The following is a 26689-nucleotide window of genomic DNA, read 5'->3' as shown; positions in this document are numbered from 1 at the left end:
CACAGAATTTTCTTCATGCACTTTCCCCCGCCTTATCCTTGAAGTGGTGTCAATTTTATTTGCTGCTTCTTCTGAACAAACAGTGCAGGTAGCCTACAGGATATGTCTAATTCACCAACTGATGTACAAGTGCCACCTATCTAAACATGTGCAAACACCATCTATTTATGCACATACACATATGTGAAAGAGTACAGGAGAGCAAGGGTCAATATTATCACATATGTGCGTATCAATGCGACATCATGTATGACCATTGAGTGGATTTATAAGAATTTATTATGTTCAAATACTCTACATAATGCTAATTGGGAGAGGAATGAAACTACTCAAATGTGCCTACGCTTGTGATGTATGGTGTTAAGTTATTGACAACATTTTATAACTAATTAGAAAACAAGTTTATTTAAAGCTTCTATTAAAAATGGGATGCATTTGACAGTTTTATTAAATCAGGAAAGGGAAACTGTCACATTCAAAATGGTAGTTATAGTCATTTTAGTTAAATTAGATATTTTTATAGTTATAATTTATGATGCATACTTCCTCCTTTCAGTTTGTTTATACAGCAGAAACTAATACAGTCAAAAGTTGTTAATTCGGACACCCATAATCCGGAATGATCTATAATCTGGACCTCAAAGCTACAAACTTTCTGCGCATGCGTCGCGTTCACGCATGCGCACAGGCGTTTAAGAGTGCGCGTAAGACCTTTACGGCTGCGAATATGTTTGTGCGCATGCTCGTTTAATGTGTAACGGAGGTATAAGCTAAGCTAAAATTATCCAATTCAGTTAATGTTGCAGATTGCATTGTTCCTTAATCTTCGAATTGGATCCGGCTTATTACTTTTTGCAGACTGTTAGAGCAATTTCATAAAAGTAAGCTTGAACTTTCGATTATGTAAATAGAATTTCCGTATATATTTACTAATATGTAATTTGTATCTACAAAGGCGAAAGTATGTTTTGAAATCCGAAATCTGTTTATCAATTTCACGCGGCGGATTGGAAGTTGGTCTGTCAGCATTATCCTTATCTTCAGGGCAGATGTTTTTATTTTATTTGGCTTATAATTCCTTACTAAGTGTAGTATTTCATCTCGATGTACTCTGTCTTTGATATGATTTAAATCAAGTTCCTCGTCATTATACAGTCAAAAGTCGTTAATTCGGACACCCATAATCCGGAATGATCTATAATCCGGACCTCAAAGCTAAAAACTTTCTGCGCATGCGCCGCGTTGACACATGCGCATAGGCGTTTACGCGTGCGCGTAAGACCTTTTAAGTCTGCGCATATGCGTGTGCGCAAGTGCAGAATACGTTTTCGCGTGCGCGTTTTATGTATAACGGACGGTATAAGCTAAAATTATCTAATGATCTATTTCAGTTAATGTTGATGATTGCGTTCCTTAATTTTCAAATTGGATCCGGCTTATTAATTTTTTGCAGACTGTAAGAGCAATACTATAAAAGTAAACTTGAACTTTCGATTATGTCAAAAAGAATTTCCGATTCTGGAGCTCCCAAAGGATCGTACAAAACGAAAGTATGTTTCGATGTCCATCAAACAAAAAGTGGAATTGCTGCAAAAAATGGAAGTCACATGAAGAATGTGACATGTGAGGTTAGTGAAAACGAAAAAATTTCGAAAGTATTATCACATAAAACGAAGCAACTTAAATAACTTACATTGAAAGAAATGTTTATTAAAGTAAACAAATAAATATTAAGCTTTTTTTTTTTTTTTTGTAGATTTTGATACTCTTTAGATCATAATTGTTCTTTATTTCATAAATTACGGTTTCATATTTTTAATTTTAGAATTTCTGCATGCCATCTTAGGAGATTTAAACTGATGATCTATAATCTGGAAAAATTGATAATCCGGAATCGCCGAAGTTCCGATGAGTCCGGATTAACGACTTTTGACTGTAATTCGCTTCCGATAGTGAAGAAAGTGACCCAGAGGTTATTAAAAACGAAAACATTTCGATTGACAAATTAGTCGGTATTCTCAACACAGCAATTATAGGACTTGAACAGCGGAACTTTGTAACTAAACAAGAAATTATGTCTGTTTAATAGAATTAAAGAGAAAATATTATCACATGAAACAAAGCAACTTACATTGAAAGAAATGTTTAATAAAGTAAACAAATAAATATTAAACTTTTTTTTTTTTTTTTTGTAAATTTTGATACTCTTTAGATCATAATTGTTCTTTATTTCATAAATTACAGTTTCATATTTTTAACTTTATAATTTCTGCGTGCCATCTTACCAGATTTAAACTGATGATCTATAATGCGGAAAAATCGATAATCCGGAATCGCCGAAGTCCCGACAAGTCCGGATTAACGACTTTTGACTGTAATAGACTTTATATGCAAAGGAATTATATTAAGTTAAAATTATACAAAATCTAACTCTCCAATAATTTTAATTAAATTATTTATTTACATCTCTTCTGTGCATCATAGCACAGCAGTCTCAGATTTTATCCAAAAAATTCGAAGCGTGCTTGAACGTGTGGACAAAACATGGTCATTCAATTTCTAAATTAAACCACTTCCACTCATTCTTATTTGTAAAGCCCAGGATCCCATATCACCCATATCATTTGCAGAGAGTCCAAGCCTCGCAAGAGACACATTACCCTCTTCGAGTTAATTTCTGTCATTTGTTCTTGCAGCAGTGTGCGGTGCAGGTAATTTTCCATCGGATGTGCTATTCACGGACGAGGTAACTTTCTCACAGGACGGTATCTTCAGTAGCCACAACATGCACGTGTTGGCAACTCATAATACACACGGCATATTATTATTTTATATTCTTTATCTTACTTCTAACTAATTAATCAAGGTAAAACAAAACTGCTTACCTTGTTCCAATGGGTTCGGCCAGGGCCACTGGATGCATTCTTCTCGGGGACTCTATCTGTAAAATCTTGAGAGGGATAATCCATAAATGATAAAATTTCTTAACACAAATATATTTAATGAAGACGTTAACGGTTACATAAATTTTACATAATGAAAGGTTTAAATGTTCGCATGACGCAGCGTGCGATTTCTCTGTCCCGAGTTCTCGTGATCTATAGCGAGAGTTCATAGTTCGAGATGATGTCACTCAGCCATCGGATCTCAGCAAGAGTTGAGTTGCAACATCCTCCCGCCCGGAAGGACAATTGCCGTAATTGTCCTTATTACATTCCAGCTCCACCGGATATAGTAATTGCACTGGTCTTTTAATCGTATGTCCATTGGGCAAGCAGACAGCACAGGCTCTCACCTTGCCATCTCTCCCAGGAAAGACTTCCATTATGATGCCCATCTTCCACATTAGCCGTGGAATTTTATCTTCATGCACTAATACAATAGTTCCTTTCTTCAAACAGGTTCCTGTTTTCGCCAGTTTGGAATGATGAGCAGATTTTAAATTCATCAAATAATCCTGCCTCCATTTTCGCCAGATTCTTTCTACCAGTATCTGTTGATGTCTAAATCGACGTGTAAGACTCTCCTTTGTTGAAGTTAATTTAGAGCTTCCTTGTGGCAATGATAGTAATCGTCTTCCTATTAAGAAGTGACCAGGGGTCAAAGATTCTGGCTCTCCTAGATCCGAGTATGTAAATGTCACAGGTCTGGAGTTCAATATAGCTTCCACTTCTGTTATGACTGTCTCTAATTCCCTGAATGTCAAGGATGATTTTCCTAAGATTCTCTTCAGAAGAGCTTTAAGAGACTGAACCATACGCTCCCAAAAGCCTCCCCACCATGCCGCCCTCTCAACTATAAATTTCCATTTGATTCCTTGCTTAGAGAACTCGTCTTGAACTTTGCTTTTCATCACCTCGTTCAATAGCTCTAATTCTTTTTTCGCTCTTCTAAAGGTTTTGGCGTTATCGGTATACACTATTCGGCACAAACCTCTTCTCGCGATGAACCGTCTAAATGTAAGCAAAAATTTTTCTGTGGAAAGGTCAGCCGTAAGTTCTAAATGCACGGCTCTGGTTACAGCACAGGTAAACAGTAAAACATATGTCTTAGATAATTCTTTTCCACTTTTCACGTACAGTGGACCCGCGTAATCTATCCCGGAGTTTTCAAACGGAAAGGCTTCTGGGCATCTGTCTGGTGGGAGAGGTGCCATATCTTGCATGACATTGCAGTTGTGCAGAACACTTTTAATTTTTCGACGAGCCTTCAGCAACCAAAATTTATCTCTTATCTGATTTAAAGTATCTGCTATTCCTCCGTGCCCTACCACCTGATGACTGTGAAGAATAATTAGATCAGTCAAGTGATCTTTGTCGGGCAACACGATTGGATGTGCTTGTTTGTAATCCAAATTTGAATTTTCTAATCGTCCACCAACACGAATTACACCACTTTCGTCTACAAAGGGATTGAGGGACCTTAGTTTTGATTCTGAACTTAATTCATCGTTGTTCTTCAATGCCCGTATTTCATTTGTAAAATTTCGCTCCTGAACACATTTGATCCAATAAGTTTCTGCCATTTCCAATTCGGTAACCTGCAAACATCCTGATAATTTCGAGGTATTTTTAATATTGTTGATGAACCTTAAGCACCACGCAGTAATTCGGTAAATTCTGTGTAAATTGCTGTAATTTTGGGTTTTAAATAAATCTTCGGAAGGTTCAGTAACACACGAATTTACGAAAACTTCCTTTGATGTTTTTCTTAGTTCCTTGTTGGAATCTTCAATGTTCTTTGTGGAACATAAATTCGGTTTTGGCCAGTGTTCCATTTCTTCTTTCAACCACGTGGGCCCTTCCCACCATATGCTATTCTGCTTCAGATGTTTGACATTTTCACCTCTAGTTAGTAAATCAGCTGGATTATGTTCACCAGGCGTGTATCTCCAGTTCAAGACATCTGAATTCTTCTGTATTTCCTTCACTCTGTTCTGAACGAATGGCTTCCACCTTTTCACATCACTTCTAATCCAGTGTAACGTTATACTAGAATCAGTCCACATATATACAATTAAGATCTTCTGCTTCAGATGTTTGACATTTTCACCTCTAGTTAGTAAATCAGCTGGATTATGTTCACCAGGCGTATATCTCCAGTTCAAGACATCTGAATTCTTCTGTATTTCCTTCACTCTGTTCTGAACGAATGGCTTCCACCTTTTCACATCACTTCTAATCCAGTGTAACGTTATACTAGAATCAGTCCACATATATACAATTAAATCAATGTCCCGAAGTTTCTTTTGAATGTAATTTGACAAGCGCGAGCCTATCAAACCACCCATCAATTCCAATCTGGGAAGTGATAATTTTTTCAAAGGTGCTACTCGTGATTTTGATGTAATGAATCTTGTATGAATGACTCCATTTTTCGAATAACGAAAAAACAGAACAGCCCCATAGGCCTTCTGACTCTCATCTGTGAAACAGTGTAACTGTAAACCATCCTTTATATCCCTTTTCCCAGCACCTGCAAACTGATGTCTTGGTATTTCCAAACTAGAAATATGAGCTAATTCATCACACCAGCTTTGCCAATTCTTTCTGAGATTTTCTGGTATTTCAGTGTCCCATGCTATCTTTTGTTCCCATAAATCTTGTAATAAAATCCTAGCTCGAATGGTGTATGGATTTAAAAACCCCAGTGGATCAAAGAAACGTCCTACAAATCTCAAGATTTCCCTTTTAGTTGGTATGTTATCTATCCTTTTGGCATCTTTTACCAACTCTTCAATTTCTATCAAAAATGTATCATTTGACTTAGTCCATATGTATCCCAATACTTTAGAACAAGTCGAATCGTGTGAAAAATCTTCATTCCATACCCTTTGTAAATTCGTTTCATTTGTTTTCCACTTCCGCATGTTAAATCCACCTTCTTTCAGTATGCGTTTAATATGTTCCGATTCCTCGAATGCTTCTGATTCTTCATCTGCTCCAGCGATTAAATCGTCAACATACATATTTTCAGTTAGCATGGAAAATACGTTCGGATACTGTAACTTGTATTTGTCAACATGTACATTAAGAGTTGCTCTGAGAAGAAACGGACTTGATGTTGCTCCAAAAATTACCCTTGTCATACGAAGAGCCTTTATTTTGGTTCCATTTAATTCACCATCGTTGCATAGAAACTTGACTGCGTTTCTGTCTTCATCAGCAAGGGAAATCTGCAAGAATGCCTGTTCGATGTCAGCTGTAAACGCAATTCGATTTTGACGGAACTTAAGGAGCAATTCCAGTATGTCTGGACACATTTTAGGACCTGAATGTAAACAGTCATTTAATGACAAACAATTCTCCGCATGTGACGAAGCGTCAAAAACCACACGGAGTTTTGTAGTTTCCTTGTTTTCTCTTATAACAGCTTGATGCGACATAAAATACGTTTTTGGTCCAATTTCAATGTTAGTCTCTTCGGCGATTCCTTCTTTTAAGTACCTATCAATTACTTCGCGATATCTGTCATAGAACTGTTGATTATTCTGAAATCTACGACTTAAACTCTTAAATCTAATTTTAGCAATCTCCAGATTATCTCCTAGCTCATTTGAATTATGATTCCAAGGAAGGCGCACAATATAACGATTGTTTTCAAACTTCACAGATCTTTTGAAATTATCGAAAACTAAATTATCTTCTAATTCGAGTTCCTTATCCGAATCATAATTTATCCCCATAGAATCGAGCTCCCAGAGATTCTTCAGCAACCTAGACAGTGATTCATTCTGTGTATCTTTATTATTATGAACCACAACCTTCATAGTATTCACATTACTTGGGAAAATTCCGTAAGCCCGTTCTGTTCCACTAATGGTCCAACCCAATTTTGTTTCAACCGCTACTAATTAGACAGTCTGTGAACCTTACCCGTAACTATTTTCCAATAAAAATCTGCTCCTATGAGTAAAGAAATTTTCGGCGGTTTATTCCCTGGTCCCCATTCATCGGAAAGTTGTATGCCCTGTTTTTTAATAAGATTAACTATTTCATTTCTAGGGGAATGAATATGTGATCCATTAATGACAGGAATAATTAAAGCTTCTATTTTGATTTCATATCGATTCTTCGAATTACGCAAAATGAGCCTGGTTTTTTTAACATTCTGCGCTTCAGACATCGTGCAGCTGAAAGAGAATATTTTTATTTTTTCTTCTCCAATAACAGGAAGTTTTAATTTCTTACGGATGTCCTCTCTAATAAATCTCTCGCTGCGATCCTAAATCAAACAACAAGCGAACGCTTTGCTGGCGCCAATTGCCTGTGTTTATAATTTCAGCTCGTGCTGTCAGAAGAAATGAGTTATTTGCTGTTGCGCAATTGGAAACAGAAGAGACTACTGCCCCTTGGACGGGACTCTTGTCTGACGCATTCATTTCGTCAGAATGTATCAATGTATGATGTCGCCGATCACAAATACCACAAGTTAGTTTCGATTTGCACATCCTAGCTAAATGGCATCCTTTGAGGCACCTGAAACAAAATCCACTTCGCCTCAATGCTTCCCTTTTTTCTGGCACAGTTTTTTGACATGATTCTGACGTATGATTTTCAGAACAGAATAAACAGCTATTAGATAGTAATGTGTTTAACGCTGCCGCTGAAGGAATTCTACCCTTATTATAATCCCGATTTCTTTCGCTGTCTCGAAAACGTTCTCCAAACTGCCGCTTATTTTCAAAATGGGATTTCTTTTCAGTGACTTCAGAATCTGTTGGCTTAATTAAAAATCCTGTACATTCTCGACTTTCTATTTCTTTTCTTAGAAAATGGAGCAAATTCGTAATTTTTGTCTGATTATCATCTTCATACTTCCTATTAAATTCTAGTGCTAAATCATTCGGAATCACCTTTATTAATATCGGATATAATAAGGTACTGTACGAATCCGGTAAAATATTACACGATTCTAATCCTCTAATTTGTACTTCACAACGATCATATAATTTTCGAAGTGCTGTCACATCGCCAGACCTTTTAACCGGAGTCAGAGTTAATAAATTGTTCATATGGGTATCTATTATTAGTTCTTTGCGTCCGAAGCGATCTTTTAATATTTTCACAGCCTTCTCGTAATTCTCCGCTGTTAATGTCAACCCTTGTATTGCAGTTTCTGCATCGAAAGTAAGAATTGACTTTAAATAGTTAAATTTATCTACGGCATGTAGACTTTCGTTTTCGTGTACAGCTGTCTCAAATCGTGCCCAAAACCCGGGCCAACTGCACACGTCCTTTCCAGAAAATGTTTCCAGTGCCAATTTGGGGAGTTTAATTTTGTTCTGCGATTCAGTGACATTTCCATATGAAGTAAAATTAGCCCTATGTGGATTAGTATCTAAATATCTTTTCGTGCGTAATTTCCAAATAATAATTTTACTTTTATACTCTTCTCTAGACATTATCTCATCTTCTAAATTTGTTACATTAATTACAGTTTCAATACCATTATCCGCTAAGATTAGTTCTTCTTCTTTACTAAGTAACTGAGCAACCGTTTCTTCAATTACATTTTTATCCCCCTCATTAGCAATTTCTGTTTCTATGTTCTTTATTAGCCTCGTAACTACTGCTCTTATAGCAGATTGTTTCTTTTTTAATTTTTCTAAATCCATGTTTTTGCTTAAGCAAAATCTATTAAATTTCAGTTCTAATTCAACCCAATGGCCCCACGTTGGGCGCCACAATATTATTATTTTATATTCTTTATCTTACTTCTAACTAATTAATCAAGGTAAAACAAAACTGCTTACCTTGTTCCAATGGGTTCGGCCAGGGCCACTGGATGCATTCTTCTCAGGGACTCTATCTGTAAAATCTTGAGAGGGATAGTCCATAAATGATAAACTTTCTTAACACAAATATATTTAATGAAGACGTTAACGGTTACATAAATTTTACATAATGAAGGGTTTAAATGTTCGCACGACGCAGCGTGCGACTTCTCAGTCCCGAGTTCATAGTTCAAGATGACGTCACTCAGCCATCGGATCTCAGCAAGAGTTGAGTTGCAACACGGCACATGTTCACATGCATTCCAAACCCGCTTCTCCATGAATGTGTGGGCAGATATTGTTAACGACTACCTCATAGGCCCATACCTCTTACCTGCATGTACAAATGGCTTATGTTATCATATTTTTCTGCAAGAGCTGCTACCAGAATTGCTGAAGGATGTTCCAGCTGTCGTTCGTGATCGCATGTGGTTCCAGCATGATAGTGCACCAGCCCATAACCACCATACAGGTCCGCAATTACTTGGATGGGGCATTTCCAGGGTGATGGATTGGCCGTGGTGGACCCATTCGATGGCCATCCCGTTCGTCAGATTTATCCAACTTGGATTTTTTTTTTATGGGGCCATCTGAAGAGCATCATTTACAAGACTCCCATTGACTCACTGGAGAACCTCGTTGCACGACTATCCATTGCGGCTGCAAGCATGCGCGAAATGCCCGTCGTTTTTCAAAATGTTCATCAATCCCTTCTGCGACGTTACCAAGCATGTATTATTACTGGTGATCGCAATTTTGAACATTTATTGTGAATACTGTATTGCTACAAAGAAGCACTTTGCGTTGATTTTGTACATAAACATATTTTCCTCTCGTGTCGCTTTTTTTTTTTTTTTTTTCGTTCCTGCCTTAACCCTTCACTTTAGACCCTACATTCCTATAAAAAAATACATGTTTTAGTACGTTCTACCACCCCTCCAAGTTTGTCTCATGACCTATGAAACACCCTGTATATATGACTTTTTTATTTCTAGAAGGAAGAAAATATTAATGAGAAGTACATGTATTTTTTCCTATTAATTTAGCAATTACAGTAAAAGCCCAACTACCCAGCATTCAACTAACTAAAATATTAAAAAAATTGTAATGAAAAATTAAACAAATGACACTTACGCAGCCATCATAAGGCACAAACAGGGCTATGACATAGAATGAAAATTTTTGTCTTTCACACTTGGAGAAAATTATCAAAATTTAGGATCTTCCGTAAACGGGACAGCATGCTGTAAGGTATTTTTCTAAATTACAGGTTCCAACCACCTAGAAAAATGTGCGTAATTTTTTTTATAAAACATGCATAATTCATAGCTTGTATCTCTTATTTAACTAGCTTAAATAAACAGCTAATAGATGATTCAAATTTCTGTCAGAATGACTGGCACAAGTTTGATGGGATCTTTGTTAGTTTTAATGATCAGTATGATTTTATAATCGGATAAGATGTGTTGTTCCCATATGTTTAAATAGGGTTATGAACAATTGTTGGCTTTTATGTGTGAAATGCATATTTGGTAAATCTTCATTTTACAGTAATTTGGTGACTAACCCATTTCTTCCGAGCCATCTTCTCTTTTTGAAATCTGTATGTTGCTTTGCAAGAAAAATCCAGTCTTTAGAAAGAGTGGGATCATCTCTGACTGCAATGCAGGAATTATGTTATGTAAAAGTGTAAGGGCCACCTGTTGTTTACCTTAAGTAAATACTTATCTAGATCTTATCCTTTACTACTTATCTAGAAAATCAACACCTTCCTGGAGTCATGATGAGACTGTGACTCTAGCCAACACCGCAGGCCTTGCCACTGCCGGCAGCATCACTGGCACTCTAAGCCTCCAGTGCAGTGGCATAGCTAGGGTAGGGCAAAGGGGGACATCTGTCCCCAGGCGTAGCATTCAGGGGGCGGCAAATTGATGTTACGAAATTTTAGAATGAAAATTTATCCCTTCTTGGCACACAGAAAGGGGTGCAAAATCTTTAGTTGTCCACGGGCGCTGAAAACCCTAACTACGCCTCTGCTCTGGCGTTGTATTAGCTCACATGAAATTGATTTAAATGGTAGACATACCAAGACATAGTTGTCAGGGGCGTAACTAGAATTTTCAGCACCTGGGGACAACTGAAATTATTTGCGCCCCTTTCTGTGTGCCAAGAATGGAAAAATTTCGTAGCATCAATTTGGCGCCCCCTTGGATGCTGTGCCAGGGACATATGGCCTCCCTTACCCCATTCTAGCTACATCACTGTTAATTATAAAATTATACAACTGCATGTTTCGTGACGTTATCTATCATAATGGGTACAGGCAGAATGGTATATGAACAATGTCTGTACGTGCTGTGGGTAAAGTTGTCAAGAAGCTTTTGAAACATTGCCCTCCATTCCTCTCTTAGTGCAAAATTCAGCTGCAGAAGCATTGCTGGCAGTTGGTCACTTGGTGCCAAGCATCTCCTGAGAAGATTTTACATGTGTTCTACAGAATTTAGGTTTGGGGCTTTTGCAAGTCAATCCATGCATTGAATATTCTTGCTCTCCAAGAGCTCTGCGACAGCTATTGTATAATGAGTTGTTGGCTTGTCGTGCATGAAAAGCAAGTCCGGATCCATAGCATCTCTAAACAGATGCACGTAAAGCAATGGAACTCAGTACAGTAACAGACACACGCATTGAACTTCCTTGGGGGATGTGAAGGGCAATGACAAAGCAAGATACCTTTGTCCCAAAATGAGAACTCTGGCACCTCCAGAAAGGTCTCTTTCGATGATATTGGACGATGACTACGTGTTTCATTCTTTCTCCAGATGTGTATTTGTCTAGAATCACCTGTCAGATTAAATAGGATCTTATCCATAAACAGCACTCAACTCCATTCCTGATGTGTTGAGTTCTTGTGTTCCTGCTACTTTAGAAACTGGCGTCTGATAAGTAGACATTAACGGCACGCACCGTACTGGTCATCGTGCATATAGACCACGTTTGTTTAGCCTCCCGGCCGCATATAAGCAAAACGTACACTGCTAGGACAATGCCTTAAGTTTGGCCAATGACAATCCAGATAAGGTTCACCATTAACTCCGCCCACATGAGTGATGTCACATTCCTGACGTTTGTTTACATTCTGCTATTCGGCGTTAGGAAATGCGTTCTTTGAATGAAAAACATTTTTACTTCGCAACGTAAATTTGTTCTAGTGATACTATTTTTGAAATTTTCCTTTAAAGTATTATTTCCTTACTGTTCCAGAAGGAATATAAATTTATGTCTCAAACATTACAAAATTTCTCACTAAAAATTTCTCATGAGGGTGTATACACACGCATGCTCACATACATATATTTTCAATATATAATTAATCATATGTGAATTATATCTATCAATATGTGTTTTTTTTATGCATATAAATATGAGTGAGAGTGTGTGCATGCGTGTATTCATTTTTCAGAATGTCAGATTTCTAGCAAATAATCTACAAAGCTTTTTTCTCTTAATTTTTCCCATCTTCACATTCAGTTTTTTTAAATAATTAAGATGAATATATTCATATTCAATATTTCTGCACAACTTGATTTATCACTTAAAAATGCATTTATTTAATTTTGGATAAAGTGGGATGTTAATTCCAGTAGTATATGGTTTTTAATAGTAGAATAATTTCTCTAAAGAAGCTTTTGTTTGTTTTTATTTTTTATTTCCTTTATAAGAAAATTATGTAATAATATTAGAAATAATTAATCTGTTACTCCTTACACACAGAAAATTTTCATTCAATAGCTTTATAAATTTATTTTAAGCAGTATTTTAATTTAATAAAGAACTAGTGTTGATAAGTGAATTTCCATTGCTTTCTTTATATATTTAGTTTAGAATTGGGTTTTCAGTGCATGTAATTATTCTCCTTCATGGCTCTCGAGCCCTCCAGCGGCCGAGCGGTAAAGTCGCTTAAAATTGGTAGTTCGGTCCGAGGTTCGAAGCCCGTGAATGGGCTAGCTGCATGAGTGTTTTCGTGGTTTTCTCCATGTGTAACATGTATACGAGCCAGTTTCCCTTAGAAAGTCATCCACGAAGGCATCCCTCCCCTTAGGCAGATAGCCCTCGAGGCTTTGCCGTAATTAAATAACCTAACCTAACCTTCATGGCCCTCCCTACACAGCCCAACAGCGCCTGAGTGGTAAAGTGACTGGAATGCTGATAGTTCGCTCTGAGTTTGATTTCAGTTTGACAGGCTGGCTGCATGAGCACTTACCTGGTTTTCCACATGCGTAACGTGGATATGAGAGTTTTTCCCTTAGAAAATCCTCCACAAAGACATACCTCCCACATAGACCTTGTATGCTTTCCATAATCAAACAAACCAAACCAACCCTCCAAGCAAAACAGCTCCTCAAAAGAAATTCTTCATATCTGTCAAGCAAATGACATTCGTTAATGTAACAAACTGTAATCATACATACTAAATCAAACTCGGAAGTTGTTATTATTTATGCTTACAGAAACAAAGTACAGATTTTGTTGATTAATTTGCGTTTTTAGAAATAGTTGAATAAATTTCTGACCTTTAATAAATACAGTGAACTCTCTCTAAGATGACCACCAGCAGTTCTACATGATTTTAATTTTGTGTAAAGCTTGTCATTTCAAAAAGAAGATGTTCAGTACCAGAATTTGTGTATTGAGGAGAAGTAGTCAGTTTCAGAAGTGATCACAAAGAAAAAGTTTACTGTGTTAAAATGATAATCTGTTCCTAACTTTTTTGCAGGGTTTGATTTGGTTTATGTGATTTATAGCAATTTATAGCTCGAGGACTATCTGCCTAAGCAGAGGGATGCCTTCATGGAGGACTTTCTAAGGGAAACTGGCTTGTATACACATTACGCATGGGAAAACCATGAAAACGTACATGCAGCCAGCCTGTTCGAGGGATTCGAACCTCAGACCGAACTACCAGTGTTCAGCGAATTAACCGCTTGACGCTGGTGGGCTTTATCTAAATAGTCCATGTTAAGATTTAATCTAGAAAATGAATAATGTTGAAGCTGAAATTAAAATTATATAAATTTGAATATGTAATGTTAATCTCAAATTTCGTTTCCTGTGATGTGATTTTTTTTTAATGTAAAGATCAGGCTCTGGTATATTGATATATATATATAAACTTTAAATATACATAATATGAAGCCTTATATCTGAGTATAATACTGAAAAATGTTCGACATATGAGAAAATAAATATATGTTTTCTTCACATGTTATGGAATATTCATCCTTGACTTAAGGGAACATCAAGTCACACAGTTTTAAATTTAAAGTTTACAGAAAAATGTATAATAGTCACAAGTTTGACAAAAGATCCTTTGCTCAAATGATAAAAGGCTTTGGGGAACATAGATGCTAATTAGCAATGTGTGCTAAATACGAGGCAATTGGCATCCACAAAAATGCAGCGTATTAATTTTAATACTGTTTTAGATTCTTACATATTATCCCTTTGACCGGCCAAGAGCATGAGTTAGTGCCCTTGGTTTAGTGATTTTTTTGCCCTCGGTTTGGTTTGGTTTATTTAATGATGCAAAGCACTCGAGTGCTATCTGCTTAACAGGAGGGATGCTTTTATGGAAGACTTTCAAAGGGAAACTGGCTCTTAAACACATTACACTTGAGGAAAACCATGAAAGCCCCCATGCAGCCAGCGCATTCGGCAAAATTGGAACCCTGGGTATTCAGCGACTTTACCACTCAGGTGCTGGTGGTCTGGCCCTCGGTCCTATTAAACTAAAATTCATCTATATTTATGAACAGCCTATCAAAAAAATGCACACACTTTAATAATAAAAGAAAATTCGGTTAATCTTCGGATTATGGTAACTTGGCGATTTTGGGGCAAAAATTTAGCGACAAACCCTGCTACAGCAACCTGCTGTTTTTTTTTTTTTTTTTTTTTTTTCTCTCAACATTTTGTTTCCACAATCTGCTAGCTGAATTACGCTTATGCTAGAACTTTTATGGAACAAAAGTGCTTAATCATGACGAAGATTATGTGCGAAATTGGGAGAAAGTGCAGAATCGCCCACTGCTTGCCGCGTTTTTAAGAATTGCACATACACGGTATCCATGTACACGTCAACCTATTTTCACTTAAAAAAACATACCAGAATTGCACAAAAATGGCATTGCGCACACTCTTGACTTTATCCATGTACACTGCTAAAGTCCTAGCTAGTAACCTTTATCGCCTTATCAAAATGTCGCCAAACTACCTGTTACCATATTCCAAAGATTAGCCGAAAATTCTTGTGCTTTAGTATTGAACTTAATTATAATTAAATCATACATATCAGAGGCTATGCTAGGTTTAATAATAATATTTATGAATATGTACCTGTATAGTAACTTAGATTGCTCAGTCACAGCGGTAGCCATTAACAGCTAGAGTTATAGCACAATACTGAGCAGTTATTTGAACGATGTTTAGTCGATGTCTCAGGCGACTGCTGAAAATTCTGCCATAATTTTTTGATGAAGGATCTCTAGCCTAACCAATTTCTTGTACTACACAACATCCCTCAGAGTGTGTCCATTTTGGTTCACTGTCATGTGTTACATATATGCGAGAGTACAAACATATTAAGGAAATATTATACTACATATTATAAAGATAATTCAACTTAGAAACCAATATATAGATATCACCTATTAAAGTTTCTATGTATTTTTCTGACAGATCCTGTATGTGAAGTTGTACTTTTCATTAGTCCCACCTATTAATTAACTTAGGGGTTTTACTCTACGGAATATCTATGAAACTGAACTGATAAATTTTCATATTTGTTCATTTGTTTGCTTTTCATATATTTTTTAATAGTTTTATTTTTTATGTTGCTTTACATGACGTCAATTTAAACATAAATTTAAACAGAAAGCAGAGAACAAAAGAAATTCACACTGAAACTAAATTTAAAATTAGTCTGAAGATTACTGATGTAAAATAAATAGTATCTAATTTATCAAAATCACATAAGAGGGCAAATAAATAATTAGCATATTCAGATATTTATTATAAGCAAAAATTTTATATTCTTAACAGTAAAAATGCACATATTACAATGCAATTAATTTATTACTTGCAACCACCTCAGTAGAACTCGTCAAATTTTTAAAATGTGGCAAACTCTAGCAACCATGCTCATAACAATCCTTTAATAGGACAATGTCGCCGTTTTCGTATACATTCTTTGTGTTGTATTTCAAGTTTCAACATTTTTATGAACAAATTGTGATATTTTTTGCCTTAATTTTAAAATATGCTCTTTGGAATTTATCAACAATGGAAAAAAAACTACAGTGGAAACTCAACAGGAATACAAAATTTCTAAAAGAAAGAAAAAGGAAATGCATTTGGTAGATAGCCGATGCTGCTGAAGTTTGTGTGATGCTGAGTCTCTGAAATTATTTAATTTTTTTTTCAAGCAAAAACAAACCGCTTGGGGAAAAGAATATGGAAAAACAATTACAAAAAGATTTGGAGATGAATGTGCTTTATTTCCTTATTCAATAATTAAAATTTATATTTCAAATTCTAAAGTATGTTTTCTTTTCATAATTTGATAATGTTAGCCAACTTATGATAGATACAGTCAAAAGTCGTTAATTCGGACACCCATAATCCGGAATGATCTATAATCCGGACCTTAAAGCTAAAAACTTTCTGCGCATGCGCCGCGTCGGCACTTGCGCACAGGCGTTTCACGCGTGCGCGTAAGACCTTGACTACTGCGCATATGCGTGTGCGCAAGTGCAGAATACGTTTTTGCCTGCGGTATAACGGACGGTGTAAGCTAAAATTATCTAATTATCTATTTCAGTTAATGTTAATGATTGCGTTGTTCCTTAATCTTCGAATTGGATCCCACTTATTATTTTTTGCAGACTGTAAGAGCAATTTTATAAAAGTAAACTTGAACTTTCGATTATGTCAAATAGAATTTCCGATGCTGGAACTTCCAAAGGATCTACAAAACGAAAGTATATTTCCATGTCCAACAAACAAAAAGTGGAATTGCTGCAAAAAATGGATAAAGACATGAAGAATGTGACAGAGAGGTTAGTGAAAACGAAAAAATTTCGATTGACAAGTTAGTCGGTATTCTCGGCACAGCAATTAACGGGACTTGAACAGCGGAACTTTGTTACTGAACAAGAAATTATGTCTTTTTATAGAATTAAAGAGAAAGTATTATCACATAAAATGAAGCAACTTAAACAACTTACATTGAGAGAAATGTTTAATAAAGTAAACAAATAAATATTAAGCTTTTTTTTTTTTTTTTTTCTTTAATTTTGATACCCTTTAGATCATAATTGTTCTTTATTTCATAAATTACGGTTTCATATTTTTAATTTTAGAATTTCTGCATGCCATCTTACGAGATTTAAACTGATGATCTATAATCCGGAAAAATCGATAATCCGGAATCGAAGTCCCGACGAGTCCGGATTAACGACTTTTGACTGTATCAACAATTTGGGTATCTATTTAAGAAAAGTTGTGCAAACCATCAACTTGCACCCAATGAATAATTTTTACCTTTTCATGTGTTAAACCCAAATTGAGCTAAGGTGGCTGTGTTAATATGTAAGTATCATTAATTTTACAGGCAATACACTGTATTCTTTTATATACTGTAATATTTAGTTTGTGCTGAAATTATGTAGTGGCAATTTTACTTAAGAGAGAAATTTTTCAATATTACAAGTTTACATTTTGGTTAATTTTTTATGTGATAAAAAGCAGCATGTTAAAAGTTGGAGTTCTTAAATTTTGTAATAGTACTAAGTATTATATTTTAAATTACTCGATGACTAATCCAAAAATAAATAATTTAATTCTGTATACTCGAAGAAAATCATTTCTGACTGGCATAAAAATCAGAATTATGAAACAGTAGTAGAAAAATCATTAAAAATACTTAGTTTTAAAACTCGAATGCAATAAAAACAGGTTAGCATGAAATGTCTGAGTAAAAGAAAACTTGTGATCATTATGTATATACAGTCATTCTTATGTAAAATAAATGTTACACGATTTCTTAAACCTCTGCTTTTCAAACTCTTATCTATTAATTTGAGAATTTGATTATTTCAGTGTAGTAAATAAATAAGTTTTAATAAATGTATTATAGACATCAGTATGTCATTTTTTGTAACATACTTTGAACATTTTAATTAAACAATTTTTCTTGAATAATGTGTGCATATATTTTACTTATGATGGAGAGAAATTAACGTTTAAAAAAGGAATTATAGACTGAAAGTATTTTGTAAAAGAAGATATAGGAAAAGGAAATTATTGCAATTCATACAACTTGTAAATAAATAAATGTAATAGTTAGTATCATATTGTTCTTATTTATTAAGCATGGATATTAAATTATTGATAATAGAATGGACTTCTAATTGTGAAGCACGTATGCGAACAATAATACTAATTCATAACATTCTGATCATGATTTTAGCACTTAATGTAAAGCATTATTGACAGCTTAGTGGAACTCATATTAAATAGTTACAGTGCAATCTTAAGTCCAATGTATTTATTACAAGATAATGAAATTATAGTCTGGATTTTAATTCAAAACTCTTTTCACATATCTTTAAAAGCCCAATTTTAACCGGTACTTTTCTGTTATCGGGACAGAATTCAGACAAGTAATGTATGTATCCACGAGTGGTTTGGGTTTCATTTTAGTTTAGTATGGCAAAGTACACTAGGTCTATCTGCCTGTGGGAAGGGATGCCTTTGTGGAGGACTTTCTAAACAAAAGTGGCTGGTATACACTTTACAAATGGGGAAAACTACGAAAACGCCCATGAAGCCAAAGAATTTGCCTGGATTCGAATCCAGTGTTCAAAGATTTTACCACTCTGCCACTGGTGGGCCTATGCGCGTGTGTATAAGTGTGTGTGCATACACACACGTAACATGAATACCACCATCCATCCATACAAAATCTGGTTTCGAAAATAGAATAGTACCTTTTAACTGTATATCTTACAGTTTTGATTAATTTTATGTACTGTCATCAATAATACATCTTATTAGATACATCAATGCATCTTATTATCATTAATTTCTTACAAACAATACAATTTCAATTGCCATGAGTTGATGCATGACTCATACATACATAATATATAAGTTGTTTCAATATAAAGATCACAATATAAGTTACATAGCATATTTACAATAATTATTTATTACTCATACATATTGTAGCCTTGGCTACTAATGTTTAAAATTAATTTATGACTAGGAACAGCATGAATTATAAACAAATAGCTTAAGTTATTGCATTTTATTTTCCGGCTGTCGAAATGCGACGCTACGAGCAACGTTTTAAAACCAAAACCTAGCAATCATGAATCAGAACTAGAACTAGTTGCCATTCAGCATAAAGAAATTTAAATATAAATATGAACTACTTATTGCCATTCAGCATAAAAGAAATATAAATATGAATATTAACAAAATATTAAAGTTAATTTTATAAAATAATTAAACACATGAACAAATATATGAAATAAAAAATAATTATTTCTCATGCAATAACTGGGCCACTACACTACTCCCCCACCAGTAACTAAGTTACGTTACGAAGATGGAGAAATAGGTAGTAACTAGTATTGCAGTGTTAACCACTATCAAAATAATTTAGTCAGTCCTTGAATCTAACAGGTAAACGTATAGTTCTGCCTGTGCGAGAATGTTTTTGATTCACATCCGAATTTGAGTCCGGTCTCTGCAAATTAGTGTAGTCAGGGTGTATCAAATGAGAATTTTCCTCAGCTAAAATATATGCTGGTTTCAAGCGATCCAGGGATATATTAACATGTTTTCCTTTTATGCTAATAGTAAAATATTTGTCCTTGCGATCAATAACAGGAAATGGTCCTTCATAAGGAGGTTCCAGAGGTTTTTTTACCCGATCTATTCGCTGAAACACATGAGAACAAGTTTTTAAGTCTTTATGTACAAATATCTGTTCAGATGAATTTTTACGAATTAGTCTCGGTCCAACAACTTCCATCTGTTTCTGGAGTTTATTAGCAAAAGTCTCCGATGCTGTCTGGATACTTGGTTCGCTGAAAAACTCTCCAGGAAGTCTGAGACTGGCCATAAACTACTTGCGCGATAGAATGATTGGTATCTTCTTGAATAGCAGTACGCAAACCCAAAAGTACTGTTGGTAACGTGTCCGTCCAAGATATGTTGTTGTGGGCTTTTAATGCTGTTTTTAATGTTCGATGAAGGCGCTCAACTTTGCCATTACACGAGGGGTGGTAGGCAGTAGTGTGTGGTAAACTGATGCCACAGATTTTGGACAAAGCTCGTAATGTATCGCTTTTAAATTGGGATCCACGATCACTAATGAGTTTACTTGGCGTTCCGAAACGCGCAATCCAGTTGCTATAAAAGGCTCTTGCGACGTTCTCAGCGGAAATATTTTCTAAAGGAATTGCTTCCATCCAATTCGAAAATCTATCTATGCAAGTAAGACAATAAATATTCCCTTTAGATGGTGGAAGTGGTCCTATGAGATCGATATGGATGACAGAAAATCTTCCTGGTGGTACTTCAAACTCACCGAATTTTGTTTTGGTGTGCCGACTGATTTTAGCTTTTTGGCAAGGAATGCAGGTTCTTGTCCACAACTGTACATCTTTTTTTATGTTAGGCCAAATGAATTTTGATGTCATTAATTTCATAGTCGATTTTATTCCTGGATGAGATAAACCATGAATTCGTTGAAAGACGTGTTTTCTGAAAGCCTGAGGAATATATGGCCGAATATGTTTAGTTGATGTATCACACCACAAATATTTCCCCGAAGGTAGAGAACATTGCTTGAAATTCAAGGAAGTAGTGGTTTGCAAACTCTTTAGTTCTTCATCTTGAGTTTGTTCATCAGCTATTTTATCATAATCTATCGATGAAATTTCATTAACTCTAGATAATGTATCCGCCACAATATTATTCTCACCTTTTACATATTTGATATCACTCGAAAACTGGGAGATGTATTGAAGTTGGCGAGCCTGTCTAGGTGTTGCTTTGTCAAGTTTTTGACGAAAGGCGAATATTAAGGGCTTGTGATCTGTATAAATTGTAAATACTCTTCCTTCTAGATAATGCTTAAAGTGTCTAACTGAAAGATATATGCTTAATAGTTCTCTATCATAGGTGCTATATTTTTGCTGAGTATCACTTAATTTTTTAGAAAAAAATGCTATTGGCTTCCACGAGGAGTTTTCATATTGTTGCAACACTGAGCCAATCGCCGTATCTGAAGCATCTGTAAATAACGCCAGAGGTAATTCAGAATTGGGAAAAGACAACAGTGCCGTGTTCACCAGGTCATTCTTGCACGTTTCAAACTGTTTTTCAGCTTCTTCAGTCCATTCGATTTTACGTTTGTCCCTCGTTTTAGCTCCTTTGAGATACGCATGTAACAATGCTTGATTCTTCGCTGCATCCTTTATATAACGACGATAAAAGTTAAGTATTCCAAGAAAGGTTCTAAGTTCATGAATTGTTTCTGGTCGTTTGTAGTTAGTAATAGCTTGAACTCTTTCTGGCAAAGGACGGGAACCCTTAGGTGTAATTAGGTAGCCTAGAAACTCGATTTTGGAAACAGCAAAGACAGATTTTGAAACATTAATTCTTAACCCAAATGTATGTAATCTTTCGAAAACTAATTTAAGGTGATTTTCGTGTTCTTCATGGGTACTGGATGCAATGAGTATATCGTCTAAGTAGGGAAAAACGAATTCTAATCCTCTAAAGACTTCGTGAATAAATCTTTGGAACGTTGCAGGAGCATTTTTTAAACCGAAACTCATTACATTAAATTCGTATAAACCGAAAGGAGTGATGATAGCCGTTTTACATTTGTCTTCTTCTGCAATGGGAATTTGAAATTAAGTTTTGAATAAATCAATTTTAGAAAAAATATTTGTACCTCTTAAAATATGATGAAAATCTTCAATGCGAGGAATTGGGTATCGATCAGGTATCGTCTGCGCATTCAATCGTCGGTAGTCTCCGCAAGGACGATATGAACCATCCTTTTTCGTAACAAGGTGCAAGGGGCTTGACCACTGGGAGTTTGATGGACGAATTATTCCATTGTCAAGCATAAATTTAAATTCCTCTTTAGCTATAGCTAAGCGTTTTGGAGCGAGCTGTCGTGCCTTTGAATAAATGGGTTGACCATCAGTCGTAATAAAATGTGTAACATCATGTTTAATTTGTGTAGGAAAAAGGTTAGGTTTAGAAATTTCGGGATATTTCGACAGTAAATCGAAAATTTTTATGGATTTATTTAATGTGGTTATTGAGTAATCACTGGAAATAGCAGCGACATCACACTGGACACAAAGCTGTGTTACGCCATCAATTAATTTTTTCTTATTTATATCGATAAGCAATTTATATTTGTGAAGAAAGTCAGCTCCTAAAATACCTTTTGTGACATCAGCAATTATGAATGGAAACTGAAAATCACAACGTAATCTCAAATCAAGAGTTAGCATTTTTATGCCATAAGTGGAAATATCTGTGCCATTAGCTGCATACAGTTTATATTCAGTTTTACATTTATTCTGTGAAGTAGCAAGAATTATGCTTACGTCAACTCCGCTATCAATAAGAAAGTGCAAATTTGATCTTCGGTCACGAACGAATAAGCGAAATTTGCGACAATCCTTCATATTTTCTGCAGCAGCGTTTGCCGCTGAACCTACTGCAGATTCGAGTTTTCCTGGTTTTTGAAATCGTTTTTTACCCAAGCACACGGAGGCTTGCATTTCTCTGGAATGCATTTTGCTCCAAAACGAAAGTGATAAAAACAAAATTTGCCAGTAGGGTCATATCGTTTACGAGATCGGCTTCGAGATCGTGAACGTGAATTACGTAAATCCGAGTGCCTGCGTCTTGAGCGAATGGTGATTTGATCAATTTTTTGTTCAAGAAAGGTAATTCTTTGCAACAAATCATTTGCGGGAACGGAAGGAGCATTAGCACTAAATACTTCTCGTTTCCACTATATCACTAATTTTATCTGCCATAGACGCTAACTTGGTTACATCTTCATCACTAACTAATAATATATTTTTTATGGAGTCAGGTAGCTTCTCCAGCCATAAAATTTTAATTAGATTTTCAGACACATCTGTAGTAGCAACTGATCTCAACTTCTGCAAAAGTTGGCTTGGTTTCATGTCTCCAAGTTCGATACCAGTAATCAAACGTTTAATTCGTACATTTTCACTTTCTTTGAATAAATGTAATAACCTAATTTTAGCATCCGAATATTTTGTGGCACTATCGTTCGTTACAATGTCCCAAATATTTTCGACGAACTTAGGTTCAAGCTGTGAAACTAAATAATTAAATTTCGTTTCTTCTGAAACGATATTACTAATTTTGAACTGAGCTTCAACTTGAAAAAACCATATTTCCGGTTTATCAGTCCAAAAAGGAGGTATTTTTACACTCACCTTATGAAGCTCCGGTGACTGCATCGTATCTTTCATAGCAGTTTCAGAAGAGTCATTTGTTGACATTTCGAAAATTAATCAGGGTCACCACGATGTTGCCTTGGCTACTAATGTTTAAAATTAATTTATGACTAGGAACAGCATGAATTATAAACAAATAGCTAAGTTATTGCATTTTATTTTCCGGCTGTCGAAATGCGACGCTACGAGCAACGTTTTGAAACCAAAACCTAGCAATCATGAATCAGAACTAGAACTAGTTGCCATTCAGCATAAAGAAATTTAAATGTAAATATGAACTACTTATTGCCATTCAGCATAAAAGAAATATAAATATGAATATTAACAAAATATTAAAGTTAATTTTATAAAATAATTAAACACATGAACAAATATATGAAATAAAAAATAATTATTTCTCATGCAATAACTGGGCCACTACAATATAATGTATAAAATCAGGCAGTAAATTGTAAAAAAATACTTTTAATGAAATTGGAAATAAATGAAAATATAATAATCTGCATGTCATTACAATTTTTAAATGCACAAACTTCACAGTTAAAAATACATATTAATGTAAGAAAATGAATATTAAATGCTTTTTCTCAAAAAAAAAAAATGTCTGTTGAAGACATATTTTATCAAGTCCAACCATCAGTGGAAACCCAGGTAATCAGTCTTTAATATAACAAAATGTAAAATTTGAAATACAACTTTAAGTTTTTTTTTTTTTAATCCATTCAGTTTTGGCTTGTGTAAGTTTCACTGTATTTAACTAGATGTAAAGAACTATAAACACATATTCACACAATTCACTTGAAGGTATGTTTCCAGGAAATAAAAGTATACTTATTGGATTCAATTCAACCTTACACCTTAGAACACGTAATGATACCTCATTGTTAGGCATTTCCAATAGTCTTGAAATAGCATAACTGATAACATATCTTTCTAACTTCAGTTCTTGTTAAATTATGTTCAGCATCATTTAGCATTTGCAGTTTTATAACTAAATTAGATTTCAGTAGGTCTATTACTCTAAGCACTTACAGTTATTCACTATTATTTTCTTAACATTTTAACAAAACAATGAGTTCCTTTCTAAGAATGCATACTGAACAATGAAAATTCCAAATATTGTAGTATATGCTTTACCACAACTATAATGTCAGTTAATAGTGATTTTTTTAAATTGAATTTGATTAATTGAAGCAATTCACTTGAAGGTATGTTTCCTGAAAATAAAAATATACTTATTCAATTCAGCGTTACACCTTAGAACAGGTAATGATACCTCATTGTTAGGCATTTTCGATAATCTTGAAATATCATTACTGGTAACATATCTTACTAAATTCAGTTCTTGCTAAATTTTGTTTAGCATCATTTAGCATTTGCAGTTTTATTGCTAAATTAGATTTCAGTAGGTCTATTACACTAAGCACTTACAATTATTCAGTATTATTTTATTTACATTTCAGAAAAATAATGAATTTCCTTTCTACGATTCCAAATGTGATATATGCTTTACCAGAACCATAATTTGTCAGTAAATAGTGATTTAATCTTCATAGATAAGCATATCCAACAGTCTTGAAATATCAAAGCTGGTAGCATATCTTAAATATATTCAGTTCTTAATAAATAACATGTTCGTCATTTAACTTCAGTAGTTTCACAGCTAAATTACATTTCAATATGTTTATTAGAGTGGACACACTTTTTCATCTTTTATACTCTTTACATTCTAATAATGAAATGAAGTTTATTTCTAAGAAAGCATATTGAATCCTGTAAAGCATATTTATTTCTTAATCAAAGCACAATTAATGTTGTAAATATTCAGATAGATATATATGAAATGTATTTTAAGGATTTCTTGACACACTATGTCAATAGTTACTGGTGGCATTTTGATTCAAAATATTTACTGCACTAATTACTGACACAAAATAGCACTTGGATTCACTAACTTAACATTAATTTTACTTGGTTTAATTCCCGCAGGTACATTTTATATAGTAGATGATTTAAGTCATTGTTACTTAAAAGTTTCTGATTATCAATATGCAGAATAATTTGTCAACCATACTTTACATGTATCTTCCAGCCATCAGTAACATCCATCTGACTAGACCTAATTTTGTATTGGAACAGAAGAATAATCCTTAATATTCCGAAACAAATATTAAATCGTTATATATAGATATATACGCATATATATACACTTTTATTTCGAAAAACTAAATGTACATTCAAAACACGCACTTCGTAACTCCGAACAGTAGAATGTAAACAAACGTCAGAAATATGAGGTCACTCATGTGAGCGGAGTTAATGAGACCCTCATCTGGATTGTTATTGGCCAAATTCAAGCCGTTGTCCTAGCAGTGTACATTTTGCTTATATGCCTCCCGGCCACGATAAAACGTGATATCGGACTTTCAGTAGTCTGTTGCATGTACACTGCGAAAAAAAAAAGTAGATATATTTCTGGGCACACCTGCAAAACAATATTTTTTATTCAAAATTTTCGAAGATACCCGAATTTACATATTGAAGTATTTTCAAATTTGACATCTTGTTTCTGAGTGATAATAACGTTAAATGCGATTTACGCACTTTATTAAAATCATTTGAAAGTATGAACAATGACTTTTTTTTTCCGCTCGTCTGCAATTAAAAAAAAAAAAAAGGAAAGGAAAATAGGTTGCTATAAATTAAGAAGTTCGCCAAGTAAATTATTATTGGAGAAAACTGAAAAAAATACGCAAGATAAATTTTTGAATTTCATAAATTTTGCATTAAATTTTACAAAATTTGATATTTAAGCATAATTTGAGTCATAGAATGGAAATGTGGAAAAAAATTGGCATGTCATTTTAGAAAAAGTTCAATTTTGTGTCAAAATACCTATGTTAGAATGAGGCTATATATAAATCTAATATATATCCTGAGTCGCGCTTTCGAGACATGAGAAACACAATTTGAATTTCGTCAATTGGCCCAGTAGAATGAGAGATATAGAACTGTGCCCCCCTCTTTTTTTTCTTTTTTCCCGCAGTGTACCTTGCTATATCTCCTAATGTACGCCCCATGTCTCTTCTGGCCAATAGGCCAATATAACCGATTGTTCATCGCCATTGTTGTTCATGGATGACCACTGCTGAATGCTCGAACAGTTCTTGCCGTTTAAAATGCTCTCCGGGCTCCTGAAACAAGGCTGTGAACAATTCCGTACTTCTATGCTACATTTTGATCTTCTTCCAACTTCTCAGTGACGCGGTCTCAGGTAAAGTCATCCAGCTGATGTCTCCTAGATTGCCTGTTGGCTATATTA

The 26689-nt window shown here is 34.8% G+C and overlaps 1 protein-coding gene across 5 annotated transcripts in view; it reads left to right on the top strand.

The window, feature by feature from the left end:
* Positions 1-26689, top strand: part of LOC118196501 (THAP domain-containing protein 2-like) — a 176379-nt gene that overhangs the window by 16704 nt on the left and 132986 nt on the right. Inside the window, exon 3 of one of the 5 annotated variants that reach the window (XM_085811055.1) lies at positions 17194-18184. The exons of 2 other annotated variants lie outside the window; for them this stretch is intronic. In XM_085811055.1, the coding sequence (XP_085667181.1) occupies positions 17194-17223 (30 nt within the window). In that variant the 3' untranslated portion in view covers positions 17224-18184. Of the gene's footprint in view, positions 1-5; positions 9918-16132; positions 17155-17193; positions 18185-26689 lie in introns of those variants that run through there. 2 more of the 5 variants (XM_085811054.1, XM_035367963.2) reach the window with 2 other exon arrangements.

The sequence above is a fragment of the Stegodyphus dumicola genome, chromosome 2 (assembly GCF_044657685.1).
Source record: "Stegodyphus dumicola isolate Sdum_Otavi_A_Nest chromosome 2, ASM4465768v1".
In the NCBI taxonomy this organism is placed as follows: Eukaryota; Metazoa; Arthropoda; class Arachnida; order Araneae; family Eresidae; genus Stegodyphus; species Stegodyphus dumicola.
The sequence above is the reverse complement of the archived record's forward strand: the minus strand, read 5'-3'. Positions and strand labels throughout refer to the sequence as shown.